At 38.8% G+C, this 13,471-nt stretch overlaps 1 protein-coding gene across 9 annotated transcripts in view; it reads right to left on the bottom strand.

The window, feature by feature from the left end:
- The window catches only part of EYA1 (EYA transcriptional coactivator and phosphatase 1), an 89,772-nt gene that overhangs the window by 50,406 nt on the left and 25,895 nt on the right, over nt 1–13,471 (bottom strand). For 3 of the 9 annotated variants that reach the window (XM_075270421.1, XM_075270425.1, XM_075270422.1), the window contains 4 exons: nt 13,316–13,393; nt 8,209–8,275; nt 5,345–5,490; nt 3,808–3,945 (listed from right to left, as the gene is read on the bottom strand). In XM_075270421.1, the coding sequence (XP_075126522.1) occupies nt 3,808–3,945; nt 5,345–5,490; nt 8,209–8,275; nt 13,316–13,393 (429 nt within the window). The remainder of the gene's footprint in view (nt 1–3,807; nt 3,946–5,344; nt 5,491–8,208; nt 8,276–13,315; nt 13,394–13,471) is intronic. The other 6 variants (XM_075270424.1, XM_075270426.1, XM_075270423.1 and 3 more) reach the window with 5 other exon arrangements.

Below are 13,471 nucleotides of genomic sequence, written 5' to 3'. Positions count from 1 at the left end.
GAATTTATATATATATATATATATATATATATATATATATATATATATATATATTGCAACAAATGAACAGCACAAAAAAGGTTAGGATTCATTGCATTCCATACATATATATATATATATATATACTGTATATATATATATATATATATATATATATATATATAATATTTATACACTAGTTAGATATATATCAGTTACACACACATACACACAGACATAAGACATATATATATATATATATATATATATATATATATATATATACACACACATGACATAATTTCATTATGTAACTATAGAACATATGTCACAATTATTAGAAGCTTCACTGTTTGCACATATGCCGGACAGGCCCGTATTACATTTGGCTCCGTCTCCCTTGTATCCTCTAGCTGTAAATTCTGTAGAATCCACTGGCTTTACATTAGAATGCATGGAATGTCAAATGGTTACAAATAGACTGTAGCTGTTTGCAGACTCGCATATTTGTTTCTGATTGGTCAATGATTCCCATAACCTATGTATACCAAAAGCCATTAACGCCATCCTATCTGAAGAATGATATAATGATATAGCCTTAACATACCCATGTAATAACATTGCCTTATTTCCCCAGATTACATCATAGTATAATTATAGGTATATACTGACTCAGAATGAGTTATAAGAAATAATGCCACTTGCATTCCAACACTGCCTGGGTTCCCCATTGGTCTCTAAACACACACAAAATTATTACTCGGCGGATCACTGGCTTTAGTCCTTGATGGGCTCAGTGTGTTTTCTGTGTGTCTAGTGGGACCAGGGAGTAGAGATCAGTGGGCATACAGGGAGCATCAAAACAAGATTATCATTATTATTAATTATTATTATTATTATTATTATTATTATTACTATTTTTACTATTATAGTGCTGAGAACCAGTGCTTCTTTTTTAACCCATTCTTTTCATTAAAAATATCAAATTGTATCTGCTATCTCTATCAAAGACATAAACACAGACACAGCTCATGGACAATCTATGGGTATTCTTTGACAACCTCTTAATCTTACTTTTGGATTCCTATGATAACTCTTCACTACCCTAAACCAACTATAATCTATGACTTCGATTCCCACTTCAAAGATGCTGTACATTGATAGCTATAAAGTATGCACATACAAATCCACAGACTGCTAGGGAGCCTGTCATGTCTATCATGTAGTCTGATCTGCAAGCGGCAGGGTATCAATAGAAGGTGATCAGATTGATATATTGTTTTGTGTACTGAAAACATTCAGTATAATTTACATTCATTACGTTGCTGCTTATTCTTGGCTTAGGAGTCCAGTGGGCGGTGTCATCAGTGACAGACAGCCTTTGTTGTATGAGTGTGTATACAATGATAGCTGTCAGTGAGTAGACCCAAATCTCAGAATAGGCAGGTATTATTATACAAGTAAGTAAGTTCAGTTATGCTGAATATCATCTCTCAAAATACCCCTATACCTGTATGCAGACATTAGTATTAGCCCAGAGTTGCTACATATTACTGGCAGAAAACTGGAGCAAAGCTATTAATAAATTCCCTCCAAAGTTCTTAGAGCCAGAACTATATACTATCCTCAGCACACGGCATTGTCATATCAACTACAGTATTTGGGTACACCCCGTAGGTATATGTAGTATCCTTAGCAAAATATTCACATAAATAAATAAATATATATATATATATATATATATATATATATATATATATATATATATAGGGATTCATTACAATTTAGATGCCTGATCCACCACCCATTACAGTTATCCTTATTCATATTCATTACAACTGAATATACATATAAATGAGGAAATAAAGCATGTTGAACACCAACCACAAAACTCACAGACAATAACTTCATAATATCTTTATCTTTTCAACCTGCTATGGCTTATGTCAAATAATTAGTACTGTAAAAAGTTACAAAAACACAAAAACTTCCAAGCTATGAAACTTTATTAAACTTGACATAACAAGCTGATATGGTGCAGAACTGTCATAATATAGTAGACATAAGTAAATGATTAAATAACCGTGAAAATATATATTATATGAGGGGGCCACACGGTGGCTAAGTGGTTAGCACTGCAGCCTTGCAGTGCTGGAGTCCTGGTGCTCAAATCCCACCAAGGGCAAAAAACCATCTGCAAGGAGTTTGTATGTTCTCCCCGTGTTTGCATGGATTTCCATCCCATATTCCAAAAAAAGACATACTGATAGTGAAAAATGTACATTGTGAGCTCTATGTGGGGCTCACAATCTACAAAAAAAAAAAAGAAAAAATATATATATATATATATATATATTATATGTAACATAAATAAATATAAATGAATTAAATTGTGTTAAAAAAACGAAAACTAAGCTAGTGATTCTCTCTTATGCATACATTTTATATTATTTGTAAGCATTAACAAACATACACATATATATATATGTGTGTGTGTGTGTGTGTGTGTGTGTGTGTATGTATTTATATAGTATATTTCTGTAATAAGCTAAAATACCACATAACAAACTGCCGGACTCTTCTAACTTTGATGTTATGCTGTTTGTAAGATACACAGAAGGGCATGTGTGTTCCTAACAAACCTTTTGGTACTGTTATAAAAAAAACAAAGTACTCATAAAACCATCCACTTGGGTTCTGGGAACGCCTGAATGTTTTGGGTCTTGTGTTTGGATGGTTACACCATAAGTCTTAGTTTGAGACTTGGAACAGAAGTTCATTTGCTTCCTATAATCAGCCTTCTTGCCATGGGCTATGTCTATCATCAGTGTACAATATACGAGGCAGAAGTTAGTGCCGTCCTCTGGGGAAAGCTCTATGAAGGCCAGATGGGCTCTTTAATCCCAGATCTTTTCCCTTTTTACATTTGCTGCTGTTCAGACATCATTTGCACTGTTTTTAAAATGTCTCTCTCGGTTCCTGGCCATTAGACACAAACATAAAGTACTTTCCCGAAAATCTGTTTTCATTATAGACCTTACAGAGAACAGTTGGCCTTTACAATGACTGCCTAAATCGCAAAATCACATTTTTGTGAGAAAACACTTTCTCGAAATAACTAATAATAATTAAAAAGCACTTTTATTAAGTTACATTGTACATGAATGTAGGTGCGTGTCTGTATTATTTAATCTTCATTTTACATCTTATATTTTAGCAATATTCATATATATGTTTTTTTTATTCTTCTCCTATCCAAAAAAATAAACTATGTATGAACCCCAAAGCAAGAAAATAAAACCCATAGGAACAAATTATAAAATGTAAAAAAAAAAAAAAGAAGTTACAATTATTTGAATTATTTAATTGATAATTAATAATTCATGTTAATTAATGTAACACCTATTTAACATTGCTGCAGAAAAGAACATTTTCAAAAATGATCTATGCTATAGAAGACGCTGAAGGGCACCTTAACAAATGGCATCAATTGTTTGGATTTCAACCATCTGTAAAGCAGATCAAGCAGAGTGGCCTCACTTAAGGGACTTTGTATCAGATGGTCAGTCCGCTGCACTGTGGTTACTCAGCCAACAGTTCAAAGGTACAGAGACCTCAGCAGATTCTGACATGTCCAGGATCAATATGCATTAGGACAGAGAGACAGAAGTGTTATTTCTAGAACATCAAAGCTGAGCAGAATCCACAGGCCGAACATTCTAAAAAAGATGCTATGAAGTGTTGTAAGAGACAATGTAGACATTATGGACAACAATGTTGTATACAAAAGCCACATGATAGTAAAATAAATGAAGGAAGATCCCCTACCTTGCATTTGGTAACTGTATGGTGCCTGGCCTGGCTGAGGAGCGCTGAAACTGGAACCATAGCTCTGAAATCCTGTTTGTCCCGGGGATTGAGATTGCGGTAATCCTCCTTCCGTCTTGATGCCTGCCCACAATGCACCTAAACCAGTTAGTGACATCAGATGTGTGTGTCCAAATGTAGTTAAAGAAGGCTTAATCTGCGCGCGCATGCTACACATTATTAGCATAGGATGAAAGCAAAAGTAATTAAAAATAAAGAATAACACAAAGAGGTGTATCCCTGGACCCAGTACAGGTGGTGGGTGACAGAATGATACTCTCCGGGGTGAGTTCCATTCTGGAGAACAACTCCCACCCCATGTATGAGACCATGATAGCACTGGGCAGTACTGTCAGTGACCGACTGCTTCACCCCAAGTGTGAGAAGTAGCGCTATCAAAGATCCTTCCTTCCAACCGCGGTCAGGCTGTATAATCTACATCAGTCTAAGGAAAGATCAGACCACACAGAGAACTAAGTGATCCTGGAGTCTTGTTTTCTTCTTAGTTGCTAGGACTCCTAGTATCTTTTTCTATCTGCTATGAGCTTGTATGTGTTCTTTCTTGAAATATATTACTGTATTATCCATGCTGCAGTAACACACTGAATTTCCCCCTTGGTGGGACTATTAAAGGATTATCTTATCTTATCTCACATATGTACAAATACCATTCCTGCTCGGTGTAGGGCAGGTAAAGCATTTTATCATTCTTGTACGGTGCTATAACTTGGTACAGGTATTTTAACTGCTTTGTAAAAGATTTTTAATCAGTAAGCATGACAAGGCTTGTTGTGTTTTGGGGAGCCTATAATAAGGGTTTAGGGAACCACGTGGTTCCAGTGAAATCTTGGGTCATCTTCCCTTGTGGAAAATAATACAACCTGCTTAGGTCTACCAAGAAGAGATAGGTAACCAGGAACTCCCCGCAGATACAAGGGCCACCTCCATGGTTAAAATGTCCTTGAGTGACATATAATAACTCAATGTAAGTGCAGGTAGAGAAGAAGTTATGAAGGACATGATGGTCCATCGGCTGCTGAGCTTCAGTATCGGAAGTAAAGTATGTAAATAACCCTTGAGACATCTCACATACATCGTAAATGTAGAAACTCTATTCAGCCCGATGTGGAGACAGAACCTTAAACTATCATAAATATATTTGAGAATCAGGTCATGTCGATCAGCCCTAAGACCCAGAGAATCTCTTGTAAAGTGTGTTGGGAAATGTAACTACAACAACTGGGAAACTGCAGATGTCCTACCCGCCGTGTATTGTCCTGATGTCATCTATATATACTTCTGATATTTAGAGCACATGTTAAAAATAAAGTATGGCCTAGTTTCTAAGTGTGGCCTATTAATGTTCTTCAAGATGTTTATATATATATACATATATAGAGTAGAGTTTGCTGAAAGGGTCTACTCTTCAAGTCTCTGTCAAGTCTAAAAGTAAGGTAGAATGGAAAGAGTGACATATAATGAATGACAGACTGCCTACCGTAAGGAGGAATTCCATAGGGCTGTCCTGGTTGGGGGTATGTAGCATATGCTGTGGCTTGCTGCATTCCTGTGGGGAATGGAGTCTGCCCATATGCAGCCATCGTTTGTGAGGAAGGGGTGGGCAGGATATGTGGGTAAGCTCTGCTATTAAAAATACAGAAACAAGAAGAAAAATACTTTACTAAAAATAATGACTTGTCAACATCTTCATCAACATGACTTCTCCGCAGAATTAAAAACCAAAAAAGCGTACCGAGCTGAAATGTCTAGTACAGATTCCAGGAAATGAGTGGAGTAGTGAGTGAAAAAACAAAAAGCGTACTGAGTTATAAAGACTTGTACAGGGGCCAGGAAATGAGAGCAATAGTGGGAAATAATTGAATATGCTCAGTCATAGGAGAGAAAACATGAAATATAGTTCACCCCTGGAAAAGGAAGAATAGAAAAAACAATCATCGGGGTTCAGTCACTTGCAAATGTGAACTTACAGTGTTAGACGCAGCATTATAAATGACATTAAAGCTTTTCAGGCAGTTTTTTAGACCAATGCCAGAAGTGGATGCAGCAGAATGGAGACGTTGTCAGGACCGAGATCCTTCTGTGGCGATCGGACGGTCTGTGTGTAGGTTTTATTTTCTGGACTGAGCTCAACCATGTGCATAGGAGTCATTACATGATGGTCAGTTATGATAAAGTGAGCTCCCAAACAACCCAATCACTACAGTACTGATCTGATGTAATTCTATCAGTTCATTATTGTAGCGATTGGGACGTTTGGACGCATCATAACTAACTATAAGGCATTAACTCCTACGCATGGAAAAACACCCACACATGGACTGTGTTCTATGGATGGGACTCGGTCGTCTGAAAGTCCCCTGTCTTTCCTTTATTGTTCCTATTCCTATTGAATCCTACACGTCAGAAACGTTGCAGAGTTTTACAGTAACTGCAAAGTGGATGGGATTCTTGCGAAGCCCATGCCCACTTTGCAGTAAAAACCGTGGTGCAGACACGCGAATGTCAATTATATTTATTGAAATGTCCTGCGGTTTTCCCATAGATATAATTGAAATAGAAAGTCCATGGAGAAAAACTCTGTGAACTTTCTGTTTAAAGCGCTGCCGGAAGAGATGCGATGCGTTGTCAGCGCGGGAGCAACCACGGCGGAAATGCATCGTGGTTCTTCCCGCTGCGCTTTGAACAGAAAGTTCACAGAGTTTTCATCTGCAGATTTTCTGTTACCATTATATCTACGGGAAAGCCACCGGCATTTCCATAGATATAATTGACATGCTCTGATTTCTAAAACTGCACTGGCCTTTTTTTCCTAGGGCTACATGCACATGAGTTTTCAGAGTACCTGCAAAATGGACAGGTATAGAACCTGAGTTTGGCCACATACATGAGCCAGTGATAATACATGGATGTGTATATACGGCAACAGAAATGAATGGGTCAGTGTGCTAACCATGGAAACACAGCGAGCACATTGACAAAGCACATGGTCGTGTGCATTCAGCCTTAGGGCGCTTTCAGTGTTTGGTCAGTGATTTTCAGTGTGCCAAAACTAGAAGTTTGTTAAAAACACAGAACAGGTAGAGATATTTCTATCTGAAATACCTGATCTCTGTGTAGTCTCCACTCTTAGTTTTGTCTCACGGTCACTGACCAAACCATGACAACACAAACACACCACATTAGGGCAAAGCTGTGTTTATGTTGCAGATTTTGCTCCAATTTTTGTAGCCAAAGCCAAGAGTGGATTTAGTAGTAAGAAGGAGTATTAGAGCTCCCTGTATAATTCCGATTCCTTTTAATGCTACTTTGGTTTTGGCTACAACAACAACAAAAAAAATGCAACAAAATCTGCAACAAAAGCACAGCTTTTTTGTACTGTGTGGCCTCGGTCAGTTTTTGTTACAAAAATTTCTGCTCCTGAAAAGAACGCAGGGTTGTTTCGGTAGCAAACACATGGATTTCTGAAAGACAATCAGATTGGAACCGATTGTAAGTCACACGCGTTTCTGAGGCCACTCGTTGCAGCTGCTTATTTGTTTGCACATTTTGCTGACTTTTTTAAGCAAAACTAAAAGGGGTTTTGTAGAGTAATATTCACTTTCAACTACATAAGTGATCTGGGTCTGCTGGCTAAGGAGTTTGCAGTCCCCATTTTAATAAGTGTTGTCGGCATCATATGTATAGAGCATTGCATTCATTGAAGTCTTCTCATAGCTGACATGTCATAAAATTCTGGCATTAGAAAATTTTCTTGGTCACCCTCCAGCCACCGTGTTGGCAGTCCTATAGGTTTGAATGGAGAACACCTGCATATGTGCACCACCACTTTTGGGGCCCTGTTCTCCTTATTGCTGTGGTCTGGCCATTGGGATAGGAGATACAGTAGATATTAATAATGGGAGAATCCCTTTTGGAATTTTTTAATGACAGAATTTTTGAGATGCGACCACTTATAGGAATTCATTGCTCTCATTCATACATATGATGTCACTAACTCTCAATAATACGGGGACTGGAACCTTCTCATTCTCAGATTGCACCAACATGACTACAACTTGATAAATTACATGTAGCAAGCTCAGAAAGAGAGGTAAAAGAAGAAGAATTTGGATATTTAAGTTTGATTTAGAGAGTAAAACAGAAAAAGAGAGTTCAAGAGACAGTAGTAAATGTGACAGAGGACATAAGGGTACAAGGTGGTAACCTAATGCCGGTGCTGTCTCTTAGAGCGTAGCCATACAATATGCTCTACAAAGAACTGGCGGCAATACACAAAAACATGCAATGACAGATTGGACGCCATGTGTTTATTTTATTAGTACGTAAAGAATTCAATCTTACTTGGATGGGTAGATTTGTGGGGAAAACTGGTGGGATTGTCTGGGGCTAAATCCACTGCTTCCGATTACTAGACACGGAAAAGTAAAAAAAGGAGAAAACAACATAAATATTCGGTATAATGAATAAGTATGTGAATATTACAAAATAATAGTAATGACACACATATAGTACTGTGTATAGACAAATACTAAAGTTTATTAGGACACGTTGATCCAGGGTTTTTATACTGACTGCCAGATTTGGAGTCGGGAAGGAATTTTTTCCCCTGAAATGGGGCAATTGGCACGAGCCTCATGTTTTTTTTTGCCTTCCCCTGGATCAACACTGTAGGGATTGTAGGGTTATAGGTTGGACTTGATGGACTAATGTCTTTATCCAACCTCATCTACCATGTAACTATGTAACTATAATAATTAGAGATGAGCGAGTACTGTTCGGATCAGCCGATCCGAACAGCACGCTCCATAGAAATGAATGGATGCACCTGGTACTTCCGCTTTGATGGCGGCTGGCCGCTTAACCCCCCGCGTGCCGGCTACGTCCATTCATTTCTATGCAAGCGTGCTGTTCGGATCGGCTGATCTGAACAGTACTCGCTCATCTCTAATAATAATACATAAATTGGAATACATTAAATTGTCATCTCTGGCCATTGTTAGAATGAAGGGTCTAAACCACTCATATATTATTATTGTGAATTGTTTTGCAAGTATATTTATACATAGTGGCTTTATTGCAGATATTTTTATTGCAGATATTTTTGGGACTGACATTTTTTCCTATACAACTGGTAAGGTTTATTTTTGCGCCATGTCTATGGATTTCTGCCAGCTTCATTAAGATGAATGGGACAGTAGCAGAAACTTCTGTAACCCATCTGATGTTTGTGAACCTACCCTATGACAGAAGTGCTTTCTGCTCAATGTTACAAATGGTGCAATTTATCAGATCCCACTTTCAAGAAGGAGGTTGGATTGGTTGCTGCAAGATCAAGTATCCTTGTGATAACACTGAACTGCTAGACGTTTTTTTGCCATGGGGTGAGTGTGTTCTGACACCTGGGCTGTAACTTTTGGTGGTAAAGTGATGTATACATGTTCATTTGACAAGTTTCCTCTTAATACTTCTGAGAAGCAGTAAGTGCTTCCAGGCTTACAAACACACTTGCCAAATCCCCTGTACTTGGGAATGCCATTAACATGAAGGACATACAAGGTAAAATAAGGAATCGCTAAGCTCTACACTGGATCCACACTGATGCCTCATAGCACGGGAGCAAATTATTTTAGTATCTTTTATAGGATTTTACTAAAAATGGTAATAATAATTCTGGTACTAAATGACGTTATAATAGTCATTATGGCTTTTACATACAGTCATGCATGTCCAAATAAGAGCAGATTATACAAACAATGGGAGGATAGGATAAGATATGTACTACAGCCAGTGTCAGTTCCTTGGGTCCACCAGATAAAATGATTCTAGGAGCCCTGGGCCCACCCAACCCTGGGTCCACCCAACCCTGGGTCCACCCAACCCTGGGCCCACCCAACCCTGGGTCCACCCAACCCTGGGTCCACCCAACCCCGAGTCCACCCAACCCCGGGTCCACTCAACCCCAGGTCCACCTATCCCCGGGTCCACCCAACTCCAGGCCCACCCAACCCTGGGTCCACCCAACCCTTGGAAATCTGGAAAATTATTGTGTTAGAGTCTGGGTCCATCAGAGGATGTTCTGGTTCTCTGGTGGGCCAGTCCAACATTGACTATAACATGCACCAAAATTGTGCCATTTTCAGTGGCATTTTGACTATGAGTCATCAAAATTCCACCTGCTACAATGGTCACAATGGTAATATACTGCACTGGCCAAAATAGATCCATAAACGTACATGTTACCAAGACCTAAGAAATGTTCAACGAATACACAGTGTTAAATTATAGTGACTTTTTTTTGTATTCTAGATACTGCATGGCTCAAAGTACAGCACGTACACAACAGAGTAACACTAGCTTTGTTATCACATTAATACAGAGGTGTGTACTTATAGGGGGTGCAGAGGTAGCAGTCGCAGTTTCCCTATTCTAAATGGTACAAGATATATAGGGGCCACATATTTTGCATTTGGGGCCCAGGAGCTTTAAGTTACTCCTCTGCTAATACACACAGTAGTACACCATTAAATACCCTAACTATACATAATAAAAAAAATTATATATGTAGACATCCCAAAAAAATCAGCAATATATTTTTCACTGTAGAAAACCTATTTTCATATACTAAATTTTATGTCAATAGCGGGGGTCCCCCGTTCAGAGATCAGGGGGGACTGAACACATTTATGTGATACCAGGGACACCTATTGACTCCAAAGAGAAATGTGTAAGGCTAAGGCTCCACGGGACATCCAGCAGCAAAAATGTGCTGCGGGAAAAACCGAGTTAAAAATGCATCACAGTTCTTCCGGCAGCACTTTAGACAGAAAGTTTGCAGAGGTTTCGGAAATTGCGGCGTTTCTGCACCACGGTTTTTACCATAAAGTGGGCATGGGATTCCCTAGAATTCCGTTCACTTTGCCCTGACTGTAAAATGCTGCAATTTTTCCCATGGAGTTTCTGCCATGGGCAAATCGCAGAGTTTACGTTCTGTGGGATCCCAGCCTAATGCTTTATTTTCACTGTGATAACACTGTTAGGGTCACACGTTTTGCGGACATGTGATCTCTGTGCTATTTACGGACCCTAATCATTTATGGGTGGTGTGTTGTCCACAGTTGAGCCGTCACATCTGTACAAAACAGATCAACTTTTTTCTTCATTTGATATACTTTCTATGTCTCTGGGTCTATGAAAAATGGAGGACACACCAATAGATTGTGGACCCATGGTAATTTGTAAATGAAGGCATAGAAATGAATGGATATGTACACTATCCATTAGGGTTGAGCCGATCTTGAGATTTCAGGATCGATTTTAAAATCCGATCATTTTTCAGCCGATCCCGATCGTGAAATTTGCTCGATCTTTCCCGATCCCAATCGCTCAACCCTATTCAATGCTTCTCTATGGGAAAAGTCACTTTTAGGGTTGAGCTGATCTTGAGATTTCAAAATCTCTGATCATTTTCCAGCCGATCCCGATCGTGAAATCTGCTCGTTCGCCGATCGGGATCCGATCTTTTCCGATCCCGATCGCTCAACCCTACTATCCATGAAAAATGCAGACAGCATACGGGAATGAAATGTGAATGTGTGATAAAACCCTACGTGGGTCACACAGTAAAGAGCTCATTGTTGGGGAATCTCTTACAAAATTGAACAATGACATTGAAGTGTGCTACACTTTACCTTGAAATATACCTTATATATATATATGCATTATTAAATATTCCGTTTCAGAAATAGAGTGTTCTACCGTATGACTACTTACATAGCAGTTACAGAATTTCTATAAATCATTAGAGATTCCCATGAAAGCCATTTTCTATTAGTGTATGGTGTGCACTAAGCTACTCCAAAGAGCAATGCTTAGCTATACTTTAAATTCCATGCCCATCATAATAAACTTTAGAAGGTGGCAATATGCTGGAAAGTGTACAGAAGCAACAGTGGCGGCTTACTGCACCGCAGCGATAGTCTTCAAGAAGTTAGGAAAACATTGGGTGGAATTTATTGAGACTGCACCCACTTTCGTAAAGAGCAAAGTGGCACAACTTTGGTGCATAAATGGACCTCTACGCCTATCTATGCCAGTTTTCTGATGTATAGGGTATAGTGAATTCCCACCATAATATCACATCTGTGGTGTAATTTTGGAACAATATGTGTAAGGTAATCTTAGAATATGCACCAAAATATGTAGCCCAAATGTAACCAAAATAGTGGTGTACATAAAATGGGCTACATATTTTGGGTTCTAAGTATTTTTACCCCCCACCTAAGAAATTGTTGAAACGTCAAAAAAATGGCAAAACAAAAAGAGTAAAAAAACCCCACTAGCTTCAAATTTACACACAGAATACGTACACGAAACCTGACAAGAGGTGGTACAATGTAAACAACACAAGTAGCGAGCGAAACGGGATTAATCCACTACTAGAGGCATACAGCATGAACCAAATGGTGAACAAAAATTGCCCAAAAATTACATACACGTTGGATGTCCAATCCTGCCAAAACTGGTAGTTTTGGCCGATGTATGTCTAATGTGTATGGTCACTATAAGGGTAAGTTTTTTGGCAGCAGATTTTGTCATGGAATCGGCCTAAAAAAACCCAGCTCCCACTAACTTCAATGGGAACCGCTCACTTCTTACCTAGTAGCGGAAAAAGAAGCGACATGACCATTCTTGCCACGGATTCCGCAGCTGAATCTGCCGCGGCGTCCGCAGTGCAATACTCCCCTCCTGACTAGGCTCATTGATTTGGGCCTAATCCGGAGCAGAATGCCGCGACTGAATGCTGGTGCACTGCATTGGTATCCAGTCGCAGCTAGCTGCTTTTTGGGCCAAATTCTTAGGTGGCCTCCGCATCAAAATCCGGTCCAGAAATCCTGTGTGAACTTACCCTAAAGCAGACGTATGTCTCTAACAAATCTGATGCACCAAATTTGTACTAAAATGCATCAAGTTTATCAGCCATATATCTAAATCCCGTCTAAATTTAGAACAATATGAATACATTTGTCCCATAGTGGGCATTGCTGAAAAGCAACTCAATAACCAGCTGTACCAGATCAGACTTCAGTCATATATAACCGCCACTGCGTACCATAGGTATAATAAATGCCTACACTGTGTTTTCATTGCGGTATTGCATATATAGAAGCTAATGGCGTATGTAGGCTAAGATTCCTCAAATGCTTTGTAATATACAGTAATATTTATTTCAAATGTCTAAAGTGAAGTCTCAACTGTATGAACGCTTTGGATTTTTTGCAACTTTGCAGGATGTGGAATAATGTATATTTTATGATTCGATTAGACAGAACTGTATAACTTGTGAACTAACATGTCTGCAGAGCGAAATAAATAGCTGTCATTTTGTCACTTTGTGCTATGCAAACACTTAAGGAGAAACATCGCCACCTTGTCATAACTTCTTTCTTACCTGACCCTGAGTAGTTGTCTAAAGATCCGTCTGCAGTCGTTGCAGTGATGTCACTGCCGCTCATTGGCTCTGTTTTAACTGAAAACATAACAACACATATTACATCACACATTGATGGAATATGGTCAGGATGGTTGAAAACAATACAATGCATAA

Source organism: Leptodactylus fuscus, chromosome 4 (assembly GCF_031893055.1).
Source record: "Leptodactylus fuscus isolate aLepFus1 chromosome 4, aLepFus1.hap2, whole genome shotgun sequence".
Lineage (NCBI taxonomy): Eukaryota > Metazoa > Chordata > Amphibia > Anura > Leptodactylidae > Leptodactylus > Leptodactylus fuscus.
This window is presented reverse-complemented; position numbering and strand designations above follow the sequence as displayed.